General features: G+C 36.9%; 1 protein-coding gene across 2 annotated transcripts in view; it reads left to right on the forward strand.

Annotated features, from left to right (window-relative positions):
- The first annotated feature begins 1,091 nt into the window (after positions 1–1,091).
- The window catches only part of LOC134843616 (uncharacterized), a 54,630-nt gene continuing 33,779 nt past the window's right edge, over positions 1,092–21,942 (forward strand). The window contains exon 1 of one of the 2 annotated variants that reach the window (XM_063859779.1): positions 1,092–1,359. In XM_063859779.1, the coding sequence (XP_063715849.1) occupies positions 1,292–1,359 (68 nt within the window). In that variant the 5' untranslated portion in view covers positions 1,092–1,291. The remainder of the gene's footprint in view (positions 1,360–21,942) is intronic. The other variant, XM_063859781.1, reaches the window with a different exon arrangement.

The raw sequence follows: 21,942 nt of genomic DNA on the forward strand, positions 1-21,942 counted from the left end.
GATCCAAATTTTGCAAAAAAAAAATGAAATTAAGAGTGGAATTAACAACCATTTTTAATCTATGACAAATCAAATCAAACGGATAAAAATGTTTATGCTTAGTTAGCTCATTGAATGGTTCCAGATGAAATTTTTTCGCAGTTTTGAGAAATTTTTTGTAAAGTGTACACAAAACTGCAAAATTAGGCGTTTTGAAACTTCAAAGTCACTTAGCTTGATCAATTATTCAGACTGTATTCAATAGTTTTCACTAGGTTTGATTTAAGTAGAAGAAAATTCATATCTGAATCAATTGAAACGTTTCAATCTGAGCAAAAAAAAACAAAAAAAAGACATTTTCAAAAACTTCCCTGGTTAAAGGTGACAAAATTGTGCAATTTTTGTCATTTTTGCTCCGAATGGCAAAGATCTTAATTTAGTGACTATGATTGGGTTTTTCTTTATTAAGACTATGTTACGCGTTTTTTGAGCTCCTATGTTTTTTTTTAAATGTTTCAATCGATGACAAAAAGTTCATTCGCGTGAAATCTTAATTGTACCATGTTTGTTCAACTATGACAGTGTTTGTTCTGTGTCCGGCGTTTTGGATGCTGTTTGGAGCAGAACGGGTAATTCCTGTCACCCCTCTAGGGATAGGGGTCAGAGTCGACCCCTCTCCGCCCAATTAACAGTAATCACCTTCAAATTGCATCCGCCACAACACATGTTATTTCTCACTTTATACCATACCTCTTTTTATCATTGAGGGCATCTTACCCTGTGAAGTTGAAAGTAATAGTATCTTATATTTTATACTAAGTGGACGTTACATTGGTTCAATTTTCTTTACAAGTTCATCATTTTCCAATCTATTTTAAAAACAATAAAATTAAGTGATTTGTTAGAAAAAAAGTAAAAAAAAAGAAACGCGCAGGAAAAATTTTATGTCTAGAGCTGAAAATAAAATAAAAATTCTGAAAAACAAGTTAACCCAAAAATTTTAGGACAGAAAATTTTTAAAAAACTCAAAGATCCGGTAATACTATTTGCAAAAGAATCGACAATGAAAAACGCCATTGATCGAGTCCCACTAGCCTTTAAAACTAATAGCGTCAACAGACCATCAAAGCATATTAAGTAGTAAAACGCAATTTTAATTAACTCTTCAAACTTGCCTCAAACTAAATGTGTATTTGAATAGGCATTTTCCGGATCTTAACCGGAAATTAAATCAGCCCGAAAGCGTTAATTGAAGTCAAGAAACCTTCTGATTATTTGAGTTAGGCTTTGGTTTTGTCTGGATTCACAAAGCATGGCTTCCAGTTGCAGAAAAACGAGTCAAAACAGTCTTGACTGTCAGTCAAAAGGCGGAAGCTTAAGGTAAGGAACCCAAATTTTTGCCCGCGGTCACTTTTTACCAAAACAAGTGAACTCTAATCCTTCAACCCATATTTATTTATATTGATCAGTACCAAGTAAAGAACTCATTTGACAAACCCTCAGTCTTTTGTTCCGACTTTCGAGGTTTGTAAGGAACTATTTATTTGCCGTTGTTTGTTGAATTTAAACGGTAATATTTGGAAGAGAGTAAACAACACTAACTTTTAAGGATTAAGTTCTTCTTCGTGCCAGGTAAGTAAGTTAAACTTCGGTCATTTTCCATAATTAAGTTATTAGTAATTGCTTTGAAGTCATTTTTTGTTTCATTTTAACATACTTGGTTGCTTGGTTGCTTAATTTTGTTAAATTTTAAACAGTTTGACAGTTTAAAACCATTTACTGCTATACGCACGTGTTTTTTTCGTTATTCGCTCCCAAATTTTCAGCCATTTTCAAGTACCAATAATTATTACACCAAAGCCACCCAATTAACCCAATGTCTCGTCTCATTAGGTAGGAAATATTATGATCGGAAATTGAGCATACATGGAATTGAACAATATTGGTGACAATTTCAATTTTCGCATATTTTGAGTAGTTCTTAGGTTGAAAATTGAATTAAAAATTATTGGCTAAATTCTGTTTATGCTCAAATTCTTACAGTTTAATTTTCCGAAGAAACCCTGTCATATTATGTAGTTGTTTTTAACTTCTCACAGTACCAAACGAGTAATTGAAATCAAGAAGTGAAAACAAGACTTCTCGCATCAGGGCAAATACGTACTCTGCAGCAGGGGCGGATCTAGGATTTTCTCCTATGGGGGTGGACGGATTTTCAAAAAATTTCGCAAACTTGTCGACTTTTTTTTAGGTCGACCAAGTTAATTTTCTGAGCTCTCCTAAATCACTATAGAGACCCCATTTTGAACAAATTTTCAGCGCCGCAGCCAAAATTCTGAAAAAAAAAACAGGCCAAAAAAGGCGTTTTTAGGCAATTTTTGGAAAACTTTGAGCAAAAAATCACGTTTTTTCGGCTCGCGCTCCCCCCTCAAAATTAATGTTTATTGGCGCCCAAGGCGCCTTTAGAAAAGTTTTAGGGTCCGTCACTAAAAATGGATCTCAAAATAATACAAAGGGGGGACCCTTTGGGTCGGCAGGGGTTCGATTTTCCGAAAAGAGGAACGTCCGCCCCCCCCCCCCCCCTATATCCGCTGGTGCTCTGCAGTACGTAATTACCAAGGGTTGGACATTTTTTGAGCAAAAACGGCGTTTTCATTGCGGGAGGGGGTTCAAAATTATCAGGGGGTTTCTGCAACTATTGATCAATTCTGATAAACACAATAGTGAAATCGAGCCAAAAATTTTCTTGAAAAATTGGCATAAAATTTCTATAATGTGAGCCAGTTAAAAATTGTCTTGCGCTGAAAAAACAGTTTTTTTTCTATTTGAAATCTCAAAATTGGAGTATTTCATAACACTTGGTAGAAAATTTCTGGTGGGGTCCTCTCAGAACCCCCAAAAATTTGAAGCGGTCAATATTCTAGGTAGGCGGGGTCTATGAAGAAGTCGATTTGTGTTGCGGGGGGTCCCGACAAATAAGTAGTGCAAAACACAAGTCCTGACAGCGCTTCAAGGTATCTACATTTGCATGTTTCAAAAAATTTCCAATTTTCACACAATAAAAATGAAATTTTTTCGAGATCTAATTTGACATAATTTTACATAATTTGACAGCTAACATCTTTGAAGCTTTAGATACTAAGTATTAATGTTCGCATGTATAGACGCATTTTTTGGTCACTATTACAGCCTCAACTCAATTTGGAACGTTTCCCAGTCGGGTCAAATCGCTGCATACGTCATATTAAAAAAAACTGGAGAATTTCGCACGCATTCTTCAAACACCTATAATTTACGAATAATAATCAAAATAAGTGAAAAAATGCTCGAAGAAATTTTTTTCATAATATCAAAAAAATTAGTCATATTTGTTGAACAAAAGTTTTAAAAAAACCAGAACGAAAAAACACATTTTTTTTTCATATATGGAATGGAGTGAACCAAAAATTTTTAAGAGAAAATGAAAACTGAACACAAGTGTAGGTAAAATGATAATGGGATGAAATTGTAGTTAAAATTTGTCAAATGACACTATTCCATCATTTTTTTCAAAAAGGTTATGAGCACCACTGCAAATTTTACACACGCACGCCCGAATTCTTAGTTTTCTAGTTTTTAAGAGTTTCTTATGTTTTCATTTTGTCCAGAGAAATTAAACTAACACTGCACTTGAACAAATGCTAAATATACAACCAGAAGATTAACTATGTATGTTTCTGATAGGCGTATAATTGAAACCTCGCAAAACAAAATTTTGAATCTGAAAAATTACAAAAGGAAATATAACAAAAAAAAACGTTTTTCGAGTTTGATTGGCGTTTCGAGGTAACTGGTAGATTGTGACAGTTTAACAGATCTGTCCATGAATTTGAAGGTCAGTTAATCAAAACGCTGTAATCAATCATTCCAGCGCATCATTTTTCAAATTGTCAGACAACAAGCTTTCAACTTCACTTTTTGATCTATGCTTCCATTCCGTTTCGACTACGCTTTTACAGAACTGTTTCGCTTTCATAGCGCTTTCATTTTGTTTCAATCTACCGCTCCGTCAATTTTTTGATGACCAAAGCACCAATAATTTTTAAACATATGTCTCATTGTTTTTTGAGTTTTTTTTCCAGAGTGACTTTGATTGAAAGCTTGTCTGCTATTATTGCCACGTTTGCTGATGATTTTTTAATAAGTTTTTGAAATTGAATTGACATCTGGACTCTCCAATAACTCGAAGCCAGAACTTTTTCAAAAAATGCCTTTTCTTTTAGTTGGAAAGCAAATACTAATTACTTTTTCAAAAAAAAATTTTTGTTTTAGTTGGAAAGCAAATTCAAATACTTTTTTAGACGAAAAAGAACAAAACCTCTTCTACCTTCATTTTGGAGCCCAAAAGTTAGAGTTTGCATATGCCAAGACTGATTTTTTGTCTAGGGGGCGGTTTTTTGAAAAATTTTGAAAATTTAGGCGGCCTTTTTTTGGGTCGACCAATTTGATTTTCCGAGCTCTCCCAAAATAGTATAAGGACGGCGAAACATTTAACAACCAGAATTGAAGGAGGGGGGCAATCGCCCCCCTCGCCTTCCCTCTTCTTCGGCACGCTACTGCTTAGCTACTTATTATATTCTGCTTCAATAGTTTTTGTTTTAGCGACTGTTTTTTTAATATTTCGTTTATACCAAAGTATAAAAAAGCAAACAGTTGGCTGTTAACTGATAATACACCCTAACAGTGTCGGCAAAATAGATTCAAGTTGATTCCAACTAGTCGCCATTACGAAGCCAAACTGTGCACTGGATAGGCGCACAGTTTTGGGTCTGGTCTCTATGTTCCTGTGTGAAAAAGAAAAGTTGCGGATTCCTTGACAAATCTGTATTGGCCTGTTGGGGAATCCGCTTACAATTCACAAAATGCACAATCTGAGCTCGTAATGTCACTGAGAGCAAAAACAATCATGATCGGTCATGAGATTAAGTGGATGTCATTCTAAACTTTTTGCTTTCATATTTGTATTTCAATTCAGTGATTTCATTTTTTTAATTGCATAAAAAACTCTTATAGATCAATTTGCAAATCAGATTAGTGTACCACTCATTTGAGTGGATGACAAGCAAGTGGTCTTTTGATATGATTTTACTTCATGTCTGAGGTTACTTTTTTATTATTAACCTATTCTCGAAATTCTCTTATTTCCCGGCTCTTTTTCTTACATGTCTCACAGACAAAAAAAACTTTTTATGCTACCCGGGGGATTCACTACATGCTTCAAGTTGAATTTGACATCCAACTGCTGTAGATTGAGTAAGAAGCATGCATGTAAAGTTTCCCCAACGAAAGTATATTCTCTCTGAGTTCACATTTACACAGATATTTCGTCTGTTATCATTATTGATAACTTCTGGGGATTGAAAATTACTAATTTTTCCTTGTTTTGAGACTAATTTATTAGTGCTTTTGATAGTCTTTTTTTATGACGTTCAGCGAGAAGACGTCAGCGAGAAAAAATTGACTCAGAAACAATCCAGTTTGAATTGAGGTTAGTTAAATGCTCATGTTTTTTTTTCGATACGGATTGCTGTTTGATATTGGCTATATTGACTATTGGAGAAAATAACACCAAAAATAAACAAGACCGCTCGTGTCAAGGCGAAGCCCTGAAAAGTCCGACAGCTTTTTAACGTTTATGGAGCAGTAATAACATAAACAACATCAAAAAATTAAATGAAATAAAATTAAATGAAAAACTTTTTTTTCTAAAATTTAAAAATTTTTCGATGAAAATCATCCCCCCACACGCCATATAAATTACAAAACAATAGATTTCGCTTCTTGTAACAAATCAATTATGGCAAATAGGCTTCTTTCAACCTATTTGGAACGATTTCTAAGACGGATTAAATCTCCGCTTACGCGTTAATAGCGCGAATTATATCGCGTGTTAATTGTCCAAATTGGTTAAAATGGCCAAAATGGCAATCTTTAAACCCTCATAACGTTACAAAAAAAGATCACAGGTGAAATATCTTTACAAATTTAAGCTCAGGACAACAATAGCTTTCGAATGATATTTAAAAAATTTCGCCAAAAATGGCTAGATAAAAAGTCGAAATTTGTCGGAAGAAAAAAAACAACTAGCACAAATATTCCGTTACTTTCGTATCGAAAGTCGGACTAATTATCATTAATGTTATTTTACCTTACTTAGTTTTCTTATGGTTTTGATTATCGAAGAATCCCGGTATGACCAAAAATACTAGTCATACAATTTCCATATATGGAAAAATGCTAGTCATACACTTTCCATACAATTCCATACTTACAGAAAATTGCATGAAAGGTCTATGATTAGTATTTTTTCATATATGGAAATTGTATGACTAGCATTTTTCCACAAACCAAAAATATTGATTTCTTACATTTTAATTTCTCAAATGTTTTTGGTTGTGTTCGTAATCGAACACAAATGACATAAACCTTGATTACTCAAACTTAGTAAACTTAGTAACCTTGATTACTCAAATTAAAAATGCATTGGAAACAGCCTGATATGTGTTACTACTGTCTTAGACAAACAATATAACGAAAGTAATGAACTTTTAAATTTTGGCAATAATTTTCAAAGATGATTGTTTCTAAAATTTGAATTTTTAAATTACCAGACATTGATCAAGCATACAAAAACATGTCATACAAAAGAAAGAGGAGTTTTAAGCGTTTTTGAAAAAAGTATGAAGAGAAAAGGAAAAAAAATTCAATTTTAGTATATCTAGGACTACGTTATACACACAAAATATTAAAATTTGCATGCAAAATTTTTTTTTTCAAAAAATGTTTGTTTGAATACGAAAATCAATTTGCGGTTGAAAAAACACAAAAAATATTTGGAGGCAATTTCAAAAATACTTAGAAAATTTTTTGTATGAACTTGTATGACTAGTGTTTTTTTTCAGAAAACAAAAATAAAGAAAGTCAAAGTTTTCAGTCGTAGCAGCCCAAAAAACGCTTATATGTTTTGCCAGCAGTTGAATTGATTGTTCAAAGCTTTTTTTTTTCACAAAAAAAAATTCTAATCATACAATTTCCATATATGGAAATTGTATGGTTAGCACTTTTTTCATACCATTTTTTTCCCTTTTTTTGCAAACTCATTTGCAAAAATATATGAAATTTGTATGACTAGCATTTTTCCATAGACTTTTGTATGACTAGCATTTTTCCATAGACTAAGTGTATGAAATTGTATGATTAGCATTTTTGGTCTATGGAGGTCAACCCGGGATATTTGTGCTTGGTTTGGTTTTTTCTTCAAACAAATTGCAACCCATTAACCAACCACTTTCAATTGTAGTCTTCGCAGTGTTGACGCCTTGAAACTAAAAAGACATTCATTTTTTTTCGTAAATTATGCCGGTTTGGCTAATTTGGGACAGTTAAGATATTTTTCGTTCTTCCAACACGCGAGCGGCATTGTGATCCGACTCCAATTTTCCAGTTTGATTTTGAGCAAGCAAGTTGAAACTATTTTTAATTTGTTAGGCTCTTCTTGCATCATTGTGTACTTTACAAAGCATATGAAATGAATATTGATAAAAAACAAACAATGTGAAAACAGTTCCATTTTCATCAACTTTTTCTTTGAATTTTTGTCGATTTTTAAATTTCTTGAAAAGATGACTTTTTTTGTAACTATGAGAGCAATCGGAGCATTAAAGGTTTTGCCTTATTTTATGAAAGCTTGAAAACTAACTATTCTTAGAAAAAATCGACAAAATTGAGGCATTGGTGTGACTGGTTCACTTCGGCTCTGTTTTTAAGAGAGCTTCAACTCTGTTTTCAAGTCATTTTGATCTTCATTTTGGTTTATAGATTCGGCGTTTTTATTTTAGTTTCAATGATAATCACCATCTTTTCAATTTTTGCAGACATATATAAATTGATAAAAAATTTGCAAATTTTTTACGGAAAATTGAATAATGTGATTTACAAGGTGGCTATCAGACTCAAAACTCAATATCCCAAAATAAACTGTAAGAACTTGAGTAAAAATCAGCAAAACCCAAGTTTGGATAGTCAGCTAGAAAACCGGAACAACTAATATTTTAAATTTTTGGTTGCTTAGTTGAAAACAATACATATCTTTTTTTCCAGTGTTTCACGTTCAGCTCACATTGGTGATTTGAAACTGAAATTGTGAATTGCACGTTTTTTTATATTTAAAAAAATCCAAAACAACTAGAGGCTGAAAAACGCACAATGTGTTCGAATACTATGTAGTATTAGTCAGGTTTTCTGGAAAAAGCCAATCTGTTGTGCCGGATATTGAGTTCGTTAGAACGAACTATCTACTATTGCACAGCTGTTATTTTTTACCTTGCGTGTCTTATGTTTATCCTTGCTGATCATAAAATTGGAACAAAAATGCAGGTTGGGAAAAATTAGAGTTCCAAATCATTTTTTGTTTGCATCCACCACATTGTTAAACCATTAACAGCACAATTGGGAAAATCAAATCAACAGCTCGTGTCAGGGCCCAGAGCTGATTGTTCCGATACCTATTGCGTCGATGAAGACAGTTTACATTGCAAATACAAAATTTTCAATGAGTTTGGGCCAACTCGTTTTTTTTTCAAAATTTTTTTATGAACTTTGAGACAGTTGTTCACACATTCAGATTATTTTGGGAACGTTTTGATTATCTCTTAGATACGTTCAAAAACATGTCTTTTTTCATAAACAATGTTAAACTCAGCGCCTCGATTTTTTTTATGCAGCAGATTTGTCAAAAAAAAAATACTTCAGGGGAATACATCTACCAGGCCATATAAAATCTCAAAAACCAAAGTGTAAAAATTTTCGTCTATTGATTCGAAAACTATCATTCCTATAATTTTACCAAATTAGAAAGGCTTTATTGCTTCCAATTTTTTGAAGTCTTTTTTCAGAAAAGCAGTTTGTGGTGTTTTGGACCACTTATTTGTTTTACCAGCACCTCATATTCCGATTCAGGGGCGGATCCAGGATTTTATGGAAGCGTGGATTATCAAAACTTTGATCAATCATTTTAAAATCTTTGGTCAACATATTGTTTTTTCTAGCTCTCTCAAGTCATTAAAAAGGCCCTCCATACCACATTTACAAAAAAACGGGTCAAAATAGACGATTTAGGGCGTTTTGTTGGAACGCGCTTCCCACTGAAACGTTTAAATGTTGGCACAAAAGGCGTCTTTAAAAGTCTCTTGGGTCAGCCAGCCAAAAATGGTTGTCTCAAAAAATGCAAAAAGAGAACCTTTGGGTTGGCAGAGGGTTGAATCCCTGAAATGGGGAAGGGGGCGTCCGACCCGCATCCCCTTCAATGCGCTACTGTGCTGACTCGTTCAATTCTCTCATAAAGAAGACCAATCAAATTGTTTTAAAAATATATATATATATATATATATATACATATATCCGTAACTTGAAAAAAAATATATTTTTCTTCTGAGTTTTTATCAAAAAAATCTCAGTATTGCTTCAACGCAACATTACATGCTTCAGCAATGCATTTTGGCAATAACATATCTCACAAAAACACTCGAGTTTTGATGTCATCTTATTTCAAGGCCGAAAAGTCCTCTATAATTTTGGCCAAAACACCCTCTGCTAATCAAATTTTTTGAGCCCCAGACAAAATTTCAAAAAAGTAGGCCAAAAAGGCGTTTTTAGACATTTTTTGGAAAGTTTTGGCCAAACAATCAAATTTTTTTGCCACGGGCTCCCCCCTCAAAAACGGTATATATGGCGCCAAAAGTGTACTTGGAAAACTTTTAGGGCCAACCAGCTAAAATTCGAGGTTTAAAATAGTACCAAAGGGAACCCTTTGGGTAGTCAAATGGTCAAATCCTAGAGGGGGAAGAGGCGTTTGCCCCTCCCCCCACTAAATCCGCCCCAGATTGGGTTCCCACATCTCTCAAAGGGTCTGACTACGGTACTAATTCCAGACGTCTCTAGTTTGAGCAAAATTTCTGCACCGCAGGCGAGTTTGTTAAAAAAAAACAGGTCAAAACGGCGTTTTTTGACACACTTTGAAAGTTTTGACCTTGAAGTTGCGTTTTTTGGGGCGCTTCCCCTTCAAAGTTAATGCATGTTTTCACCAAAATAGGTCTTCAGAAAAGTTCTAGGCTTGGTTTGTCAAAAAATGGGTATCCTTAAATGGGTGTTCTTCATAGATCTCCCTTATAGCAGTTCAAGCTTCGAAGAATTATTGTGGCTCTTATGGAAACCTTAAGGGTCGATTATATCTGTTTCCAAACAAACTTGAAAAACCTACTGAGTATCGAGAAGAAACGGAGACTTGATGCTGCTTTAAGTTTTTTAGTCTATAGTTTTTTACGCTTTTTTCTGCCAAAAAAAATATTTTTCTACATCATGATTTTCTTGGCTAGTAAAACTATTTTTTGAATCTCGATATCGAGTTTCTAGTCTTTTTTCGAAAAAAAACACAAAAATCAAAACCATGATTTTTTCTGCACTTTTTGCAGCAGCCATTGAGGTACTGCTGAGATACTGCTGAGGTACTGATATGGCAATAGACAGAGAACCTGAAAAAATTATTTTATTATTGTGGTACTGCAGTTGCAGTAACTAACGTTGAGTGACAGCCAAACGGCCATTGCAGTTGCAGTAAGCGAATTCATTAATGTTATATAATTACGTTACGATATTATTAATTATGTGTGGTCAAGGCCAATGGTGGTGCTCGAATCGTATCAATGATTTACTCAGTGTTGTTATACTCATGTATGGAAACCAGTAACAATCAAAGCTACGATCAATCTTGTTAAAACCTCGGTTAACAAGTTAAATTAAACATTTTTCTATCCACGTTTAACACAACCAAAACAAGCCTGAGTTTCGGGTTATCACATGGTGCAGCCAGCAGAATTCCTATCTCAGGACAACAGAACTGATATGGGGATTCCTGTTTTCTGGACCACAGCGAACTCAGACCCACCCTGGAATTTGAAAGTATGGTTCGACCAGTTCCTGATGGCAGTAACAGTAGAGGAAAACGTTAACCACGAATTACTTCTGGAGGAACCAAAACCCGTTATAGAAGAACCGGAACCACCTCCGGAAACGCCTCGAACTGGAGAAGACGCTGCTGCGACCGCAGCCCGCGAGGCACGGGATAGATTGTTAACAGATCGTGTAGCAGCAGAAAATGAAGAGAGACGGGAAAGCGGACCAAAGGTTGGTCACAATATTTACTAAAACAAAGTACAAAAACGTCTAGTGCCAAGACTATTCCTTGCGTTGGGAACGAAGGGGAAAAAACGATTTGTTCAAAAAAAATCCCCACAATGAAATTTCTAAATTGGAATTAGAGGAAATGGTCAGGCTCGCAAAGGTTACCTTCGAAAAATCCCAGAGTATTACTTAAAGCGACACAAGCTATTTAATAGATTACAAGAAGTCGGTGAATCGTTGGAGGCGTTTCATGCCGCGATAACTGCGCAAGCAGCGAAGTCGGCACTGGACACTATGGAGGATGAACTAGCGAGGGATCTATTTAGTTCAAAGATGAGAAGCCCTGCGTTGCAAGAGACGCTTACGTTCGAAACATTGCCCCCCGATGAAGTGTTAAAACGTGCACTAAAATTCGAACAAAGAAAACAAACAACACAAGCATTCCAGAAGTCGACGGTACTGCGCAAACAATATCGCAATTAGGATTGCAAATAAAAACAAAACAGGAACCGATTTTGGCAGTAGGAAATCGTAATCAGCAAAATAAAAGATACAATCGGGATAGAAGTAGACAAAACTAACCGGATGGAATGGCACCTGCCAAATATAACTTGGGCGACAGAAAACTATGCAATCGGTGCGGTAAACAGTTTTCAGAAGGACATTTGAAAAACTGTGCGGCAATGGGAAAGCAATGCAAGAACTGCAACAAACCAAAACATTTTGCGCGAATGTGTAGATCACAACAAGTAAACGAGATAACAGAAACAACAGAGAGCTCGGAGGAAGAGTGTAATCTAATACAAAACATTTGATTCTTGCGAGTAAGTTCAAATTATGTCCATCGAACAAAACAACAGTCGGATGGAAAAGATCAACAGATATATCGAAGAAAAATTGGAGAAAAAAAACAGGGATGGGAATATCAAAAAACAACTGGAAATGCGAAATATTGATATTCGTAGAGACCCAACCTCAGAGAAAATGAAATCATTAAAAGCACTAGTTCGAATTGATAAACATATAATCAACATGACTGTAGATACAGGAAGCCCGATATTTTCCCTAAATTGGACAGTAGCGAAACAAATCTTAGATTCGTCTGGGAAGGTAAAGCTTACGCCTTCGGAGCAACTGAACCTGCCGGCACAATTTGTAGATTATAACAAACATCCCATTGTAATCCTGAGCCACTAAATGCAAATATACGTTCGGCAGGATGGGAAACTCAAGATGCCACGTTCCTAATCACGGAAAGACGAACGAGGTGCATTCTAGGGCGAGATTTACAAAACAAAGTTGGCATCATTAAAACCCAAAAACCGGCTCCAAAAGGAAGGTCTAGATTCAACGTGCTCTCTTGCGAACAGTCGGAAGAATGGAAGGAAAAATTTTATTCAAAATTCAAAGACCTGTTCGACCGTCAAGGACGATCAATACACCATGTGGTAAACACTACATTCAAGTACCCTCTCTTCCCAATCCAGGAAAGGGGTAGGCAAATGCCAATCCATGTACAGGAGAAGTTCGAAAAATATATTGACAAACTACTTTTGGAGGGTCACATTCACAGGTTAGACAAATGTACAAGTGATTGCTTTGTAGCCCCCATTGTCATTACTGTAAAAAAAGATGACTCCATCAAACTGGCTCTAGACGCCAAACCTATAAATAGGCAGCTGTACAAAAATAAGTACCAAATGCCGAACGTAAAGGAACTGCTCGATGGGGTCAGTCAAATTGGGACTGCGCAAGCAGCAGGTACTTTATTTTTCGCAGTGCTGGATTTGAAATATGCATACAGTCAATTGAAACTTACAACGGAAACTGCAAAACAATGCAATTTCAATATAGCAGAGGGAAGGCCACTGGCACATATCGATTTCTGACCGGATTCTACGGTTTGGCTGATATGCCAGCGGAATTCCAAAAGGCAATGGATCGTACCATGAACAATTCGAAAAACACGTTTTTTTTCTTAGATGATTTTTTGATAGTTTCAGAAGGATCAGAAATGGAACATGAAAAACTAATAACAAATGTCTTGATAAAGTTAAATAAAGAAAACTTATCCCTTAAACTGTCAAGATGTGAATTCTTCAAAACCGAAGCAAATTGGTTAGGACACAAGCTATCGGAAAATGGAGTCACAGCGAAAATCACAAAAACAGAGGCCATACTCAAATTAGAGCATCCACGTTCACTAAAACAACTCAGGTCTTTCTTGGGAAGTATAAACCACCTTTTGAAGTTTATACTGAATGCAGCTACCAAGAATAAAATAAAAAACATAAAAATACCCGTTAAAAAATTCGAATGGAGTCAAGAACAATCAGTAGTATTCGAAGAATTAAAAAAAGCAGTAGCGAACATAGCTAAGCTAAATTACTATGACCCAGCTAAAGAGACACGAGTGAAATCTGATGCAAGTTATAGCGGATTAGGGGCATCGCTAGAACAGCTAACAAAAGAAAACGATTGGGTCCCAATCTCATTTGCATCACGCTATTTGAATAATCAAGAAAAAAATATTCCTCTAACGAGCTGGAATTATTGGCAGTTGTATGGTCAGTTGATCGTTTTAAACATTACTTATTAGGGAAATAATTTGTAATAGTTACGGACCATAAAGCTTTAACATCTGCTTTAGAAGGAAATCGTTCTAATAAAACCTACCAATCAAGATTAACACGATGGATGGATAGATTATTACCATACCACTTTAAAATCACACATATTCCAGAAGGGATATGGATATTGTGGATTATCTATCACGAGAACCGACCGGAGAGCCTTGGTCGGAATCTAATTTAGATGAAAAGTTTGTAGTTAAATCAATTGAATGTTTTCATAAGGCATTTGACTGTTTGTACAGTAGGCTGAGTGGTACAAATTCACCAAATCAGAATGAAAAGCTTCTAGAACTTTCTCAGCAGCAGAAAATTACGAGTGAAGTGACAAAATCCAGGCACAGTTGCTATAGCAACCAAAAAGTCCAAAAACGAACAAAGCTCGACCGGAACGCGAACGGGTTCGGTTCACGATTTTCAACTGCGAATAACGCGTTGAAACTAAACACTTTAGTCAATCTCACGAAAACAATCCAGTCGGTTAATCTCATTCAAAAACAAAATTCAGCACAAAAACGATGGGGAGCGGAAAGTTAAAGAAGAGAATTGTGCGAATTGAAGACTGCAGGACGCAGGAGGATGATGACAAAATAACGGAGGAGGAAGTAACGGAGACAACCTTCCACGGAACATGCAGAATAAGGAGGGGAGCGCTGGACAGATCGGGATCAGCAGCCCGAGGTCGGAAAATTATTCAAATTCACCAGTGAAATCCATCATCGAAGTAAACCTAACCGCAGAGGATGACGACGGCAGCCAGGAGGTGAGTGTGGTACAACCAACAAAAAGGATCAACAAAAATCGAAACAAACTGGACGAATCGCTAGAAGACATGGGAAACATCGGAACTTTCAGTCTGTCTAAGCTATTCGATAAGACTTTGCTGGCTGAACTCATCTCGGAGGATGTTTGGATGGATCGTTTACGACGTTTTATCGAGAGAAATGACCGAGCATGATTCGAATTAATGAGCCCGTATACGAACCAATTGTGGAATCAATTGTCCGTTGTAGACGACTGCATCCTGGTTGACAATCGCCTAGCAGCTCTGGCACAACTCCGATCGGCGGTCATGAAGAGAACACACACAGGTCATCCGGGGCAAGATGCCATGCTCGATGCTTCGAACCATTTGTGGCGGCCTCACATGCATAAGGATATCATCAACCTAGCAGAAGAATGTCGAGAATGTACACGTTACGGTAAAAAGGCAAAGTATATAATCCCCAAAAACTCGTCCCAACCTCTGCCGCTGCTATCGCAGCCAGGACAAGAGGTTCAATTTGATTATGCAGATCCTTTACAAGATAGTAAGGGAAAGAAAATCTATTTGTTAGTAGCGATTGACGGATATTCAAAAATTCCTTCTGTCGTGATTACGAAATCAACGGGGGGTAAATCTACGATAAAATTTTTACGCTCATACATTGATACTCACGGAATCCCTGAGTCGATAAAAACAGACCAATTCTCGGGATTTGAGGGAAAAGCGATAAAAAAACATCTAGAAAATAACATAGAACAAAAGTTTTGTCCGGTGGGGGGCCATCGCGGGTTTGGTTTGGTTGAGAGGACATTCCAAACAATAAAAAGGCGATTAGAGGTAATGCTACTGGAAGAAAATGTAAAATCGGCCAAATTCTGCCTTCGCACGATAATTCGGGATATGCGTTGAAATAAACAGAAAACCATTCAGCAGTCACCATTTGAGGCACTTTTTGGCAGGCTGCCAAAAATGGAGTTTAAAGTTATTCGTGACAAGTTCTTGAAATTTTCTGACCATTTAGATAAACAGCAATTGGAGAGATCAGCGCTGACCGCCAGTCAACTGAAAAGGAGTATAGATCAATCACGGGACTCACTCAAGATTGTGAAGAAACGCCAGAGAAGTCGAGACGTTAGCCCCCTTTTCAAACAAAAGAATAGAACAATTCAAGAAAAAAATCGAGCAAGAAAACTCAAAGCATTACTCAAAGCGAACGCCAAATGGAATGCGGAACGCCGTAAACTCGCGGGACAAGACCTGCAACAGCTAGTAGACAATACTAGTACCATAGACCCAGACCTTAGAAAGGAACTACTCTATTCCCTGGAGCGTGGGTTCGTAGAAGACAAACCCAAAAGCTCGGAATGGAACACTCAAATTTTGCTTCGACGGGACGTGAACCGTAGAAGTGGGGCGGCACTGACTAATCCTCTGAAAGTAAAAGTACCGGCCGAAACACCAAAAACGATCACAACAGCTTCGGGCTCAGTTTATCGGAAAAGAGATTTGGCCAAAGCGACGGTTCCAGTGAAGAACACACCGAATGAGGAGAATAGTCAAAAAGAAAAAGCAAAAATCCCGTTGGAGGAACAGAAGAGCAAGCACCAAAAGAAAGATGTTGAGCCGGAAGAGGAAACAGAGTCGGAATAAGAAGATAGAAATCTTTTCGACGAGCAAGCTAAGGAACGTTTCCAAAATAGCGACACTATAGTCACATCGAGGGACACGCCTACAGGAGAGGGACTGAATCTGGCAGTAAGGAGAGCGAAGCCAAAAGAAGGCGGCCCGGCAATGGGCGGGGGGGGGCAAAAACTCAGGAGCAAGTGGTAATTAGACTCAAGGGAAAGAAGGAAGAAAAAAAAATGCAACAACAGCCGACGAAAATCCGAAAACAAAACCGGCAGATCCAACAAAACCTCAAAACCAGCCTAGCAGCTCTGGAGGCCTAGAAAGCACTAATCCGAAAATGATGAAGAAACGGATTGCTAGGGACACATCTCCAAGCACAATTCTGAACGCGTTTCAGAAGCAAGACATGGTCCCAGAGGAGTGGCAAAACCTCGCGGATCTAGTTCTGACGAGAGGCCTACAGAAAACAGCGGAGGAAATACTAAATGAAAAGGACACATTGGCAGAGGAACATGCGACAAGGGTTAATAGTTCTCCACCAGGGTTTTCTGACGAATCGATGATCGACGAGCAAACGGGAACTACTATCAGACGCAGCAAAAGAGCTACAAAAAATCAAGGGCACAAGAGATTCGGTAACCCGGTAAAACATTCAGTTAACGAAATTAGCACAGATGAAGACATAGCAGACTTGAACGAGCTGGCTTTGGATAAACACAGATATAAGCTGACAAACTCAAAAACGGACACTAGCAAACCACTGGAAACAAGATTGAACCTCCTGGAACGGCACCTATTCCGGAGAAAATTCGGATATTCAGCACTTGACACATGCGGCCATGAAATGCAAAGTGGAAAGCACCACTAGACCTTACGCGATAAATTAAAAAAATTATTCACTAAATTTTCGACACCTACCGGATCACAACCTGAGATGAAAACTCTTGATATGTTTTTATCCTTAAAATTTTATATGTATCTAATAAAGTTTTATTGGACTCGGGGGAATTTGGCACTGCGTTTGCAGTAACTAACCTTGAGTGACAGCTAAAGGGCCATTGCAGTTGCAGTGAGCGTATTTATTAATGTTATATAATTAAGTTACGATATTATTAATTATGTGTGGTCAAGGCCAACGGTGGTGCTAGAATCGTATCAATGATTTACTCAGTGTTGTTATACTCAAGTATGGGAAAACAGTAACAATCAAAGCTACAATCAATCTTGTTAAAACCTCGGTTAACAAGTTAAATTAAACATTAGTCTATCCACGTTTTACACAACCAAAGTTAGCCTGAGTTTGGGGTTATCACATTTATTATCATGTTCATGTTTTCAAGGTCAAGGTCAAGGCCAGCATCAATTGCATAACAGAAATTTTTTTTTAATTCAGTGTGCTAAACTTCGTACCAAGCTTGCACGCTCTTGGAAATATTGATTAAAATTTTAACTCAGAACTTAGGATATCACACGGCCCAGCCAGCAGGACTTATAAACAAAAAGCAGAGATTGGACCTGGGTTTTCAGTAAATTCGACAACTGTGAAAAAAATGTGATCTACTCATTTTACTGCTACCTCCAGAACCACTAATGATAGTGCAACTATCACAATCGGAAACACCCAGATCAACACAAAAGCAACTGCGGCACAAGACGAAGTCGTTACATCAATTTCATCTGACATAGGAATTGAAACGCATGCAAAAACCAAAAACTTATAAGATAAAAGCTTGAAAACACTATTGACTGAAGCAATCATACGTTTAATTCTGACAAAAGTGGGAAAACAGTAGCAAACCTTTTGAATATCAATTGCTACGACACGAGGGTTAAATGCGGCGCTAGTCACAAAAGATGAAATGAAATTTAAGTACAATTGTCTCAAAAAAGATGATTGGATCCCCAGAATCTTTTGCGTCAATGTACTTGATCGATCAAGAGAAAAAATCAACGAATGAGTTTGAAATGTTGGCAGTATTTTAGGTATTATATAGACTCAAATATCACCTTTCAGGAAAAGAACTCGTTGTAGCCACAAGATCAGAAAGCCTTACTATCAGCTGTAAACGCAAAACTATCTACAAAACTTATCAAATCAGATCACTCGAAAGCGTGGATAGGCTACCAATAATTGTTCTGACTTTCGATACGAAAGTAACGGAATATTTGTGCTCGGGGTGGGTTTTTTTTTTCTTCAGACAAATTTCGACTTTTTAACTAGCGATTTTTGACGGAATTTTTTTATATCATCCAAAAGGTATTGTTGTCCTGAGCTTAAATTTGAAAAAAAATTTCACCTGTGATCATTTTTCGTAAAATTATGAGGGTTTAAAGATTGCCATTTTGGCCAATTTGGGACAATTAACGCGCGATATATTTCGCGCTATTAACGCGTAAGCGAGATTTAATCCGTCTTAGAAATCGTTCCAAATTGGTTCAAGGAATCTTATATGCCATAATTGATTTGTTAATAGGAGCAAAATTTATCACTTAGTACTTATTATGACGTGTGGGGGATGATTTTCATAAAAATTTTCAAATTTTAGAAAAAAAAATTTTCATTTTATTTTATTTCATATAATGTTTTTATGTTGTTACTGCTGCTCCATAAACCTTCAAAAGCAGTCGGAACATTCAGGGCTTCGCCCTGATACGAGCAGTCTTGTTTATTTTAAAATTGTACATCTGGCCGGCAGAGACAAGAGAATTGTCGGCTAAACTTAAAGATATCCGTTCACGGAGCCCTGGGAGGAAACAGACACAAAATTTGTCACTATGATATAGTAGTACCGTCAATTGAAAGTTTTCACGAGATGCTAGGCTGCTCAAGCAGCCGAACTGTTAAATAAATCCGGCACAACCGGAATGAAAATTGATTCAATACTTCTCATACTATATAAGTCATAGTGACGAAATGAGTCACCATAGAAATGAACTGTCACCATAGAAATGAGTCACCGAACAAGGCTGAGCCTGAACAAAAACATACATACTAAAAACTGACAAAAGAACAAAAAACACTTCTCAGCAAAGTTTTGACAGAAACCAGTTAAAGATACCCGTCGTGCCGAAGACTAGAGAAGCGAGCTCGTGCATGTACGAAAAACAAAATGATGGGGAGGAGAAGAAATGCAGATGAATGTTGAAATCAAACCCTGTCAAACAAAAAGTTGTTCCTATGCGGAAACAGAGAATGACGAAAAAGACAGAAAAAGAAATGAACGCTTGGCCATTAAAACAGGACACCTTTACAACTACCACTTAAAGTGACGTGGAGCCTCCTGATAAGGACAGAAGAAGTTGAAGGGATGAAGCTGTAAAAGAAGCTCAAAGCAGTCTATCTGGTAAACGCCTTCCCAGCAAAGCATCTGTCAATGAGAGACAGATAGATAGCACGTGGCTGAGATGAGAGAGGACGCTTTAGATAGCTTAGAAAAACCAGCCCGCAGAGCAAGGGGAGACATGGCTTGACTGAGTGAGCGTCGCAGTAGAGATAAACCGCTAAAAACCGTTCAAATCTTGTGCGGTTTTTGCGCGTTTTTTTTTAGATAAACCGTTCAAAAACCGCTCAAACCGCTCATTTTGAAGCAAGATTTTGAGCGTAATTGTCTAAAAAAACCGCTCAAACCGCTCAAATCTTGCTTCAAATTAGGTGAAAAATCTCGACTCGGGAAAACAGAACAACAAGGGTTCGATCAAATGGGTTCTTACATGTACCCATTATGAAACCAAATGATTATGAAACCAAGCTAACCCTAAGTGGACAACCGCGTAGCAACCCCAGAGAATTTGAGAAAAGCCGTCATGAAGAGACTCCACAGAAAAAAATCGGGACCACAGGTTATTCTCGTCGTCTCGACAATTTTTTGATGACCGCACATGGAAAAGTGAATCTGAGAGCTGAAATGACTCAGTGAAAGTGGCAGCGGAAAATGGCGCATGTAAAAAATATGGTAGGAATTTAAAATTTGAATAAAAAAACGCATCAAAACGGCTCTCACTGCTCATCTAACAATAGGAGGAAAAACAATTAGACTACTCTGGCCCGATGAAAACGAAGAAAATAAAAAATAAACCGACTAATTGCATTTGACCGATTTTCAAACGTTTTTGGTAGAAAAACGAAAGAACCTTTGGTAAACAAATATCAGCCAAATTTCCCAGAAGTTATATAGTTTCACACGGAATGTTTAAAGCAATATGACGGACAAAATTTCAGGTTCAAAGGAAACCAATTGAAGAAATTTGCATAGAAAACATCAAAAGCAAAAAAACTTAAACACCATAAATGTAAGTAAAAAAACAATAGTTTGATATCTGAGATTGGCAAAATAGACAATCATAAACAAATTAACACCTAAAACACATTCCACAAGACCCTCGAAGCCGAAATTTATATGAACCTTTTACTAAAAAAAATCAGTACTTCAGATGAATCAAATCTGAAACGTGAAAAGTTCGGCCTTGACGGAAGAATAGAGAGATTAAAATAAATGAACCGCTTATCAGGGACGTTAGGCTGCTGTTAAAAAAACAAAGGGACCGTTAAAGCATTCTGATGAAATTTCTAGAAGCCAACGCGGCATGGAACGAGGTTAGGCGGGACACGTCGAGAACCGAAATGAAGAAAAGATGAAAATTTATGTAGAAATGTACAAACCCAGAAAAGAAATAGGAAAACGACTTTTGCAAAAAATACCGTTTGATTGATGAGAAAAGCAAAACAGATCCAAAGAAAAACATGCTGACCACACAAGACAAAAAGACAGCTGTGGCCTATAAAGGTCAGAAGAAATTTCCACGGAATAATCTAACAGTTCCAAAGACATCACCAAACTAAAAATAATTGGCTTTGACGAAAAGAAGAAAAAAACCACTAATAAAATTAGACAATGCAATAATCAAGAGGGATTTGGGACGAGATAAGAAACAAGTATACCAGAAACCAGTGAACGAGGCTACAAGAGCGGAAACAACCATCTAAACAACACTACCGTAATCGAAGTTGAGGGACGATAAGAACGGAATTTCTTCCGAAAGACCCATGCTTCAGAGACTTTCAAGAGAACTAAACCATAGTATTTTTAAAGTATAAGAATACAGGTGGCGATATCAACCTAGGAACTGAGGGAGCCAAGACAAAAAAGAGGGGAAAAATTACAGCAACCCCTTCAGTGAAGAGAAAAACCAACGGCGCAAGAGGCCAGAAGGCACAAAAAGGCAACGTTGAAATGAGATAGAGAAAAGGCCGCTTCGAGTACTGCTATGGCAGCAACAATATTTACATCAACATCCATTGAAGATGGACTGGGAAACCCAGGAAAGAAAATGATTTGAAAAATTACAAAATGCGGCAGCTTTTCAAGTGAGAAATAGACGCGACCGTAGAAAAAATATACGCAAATGTCAGTCTACAACAAATATCATCGGTCGAACTGGCAGAAAGCTGCTGATCAAAGGGAGAATTAACAACAAACAATGGAGACATTCAAGGTGATGAAAGCGTTAAAAAGTTTGCGGAAAAGCATGAGGACGAGCAAAACCAAGCAAAAGGCGATTTACGATGATCTATTCAAACAGTCGGTGAAGAAAGTAGATGAATAGGCATATGACGAAAAAGAGATGTCTGTGGAGCTCAAAAGGTCTTGCAAGCATACGAAAAAAGTTAGCGACAAAAAACTCACTAAGATATGAGTTGGAGCACAGAATCCATCAATTGAA

This window comes from Symsagittifera roscoffensis, chromosome 4, assembly GCF_963678635.1.
Source record: "Symsagittifera roscoffensis chromosome 4, txSymRosc1.1, whole genome shotgun sequence".
NCBI lineage: Eukaryota > Metazoa > Xenacoelomorpha > Acoela > Convolutidae > Symsagittifera > Symsagittifera roscoffensis.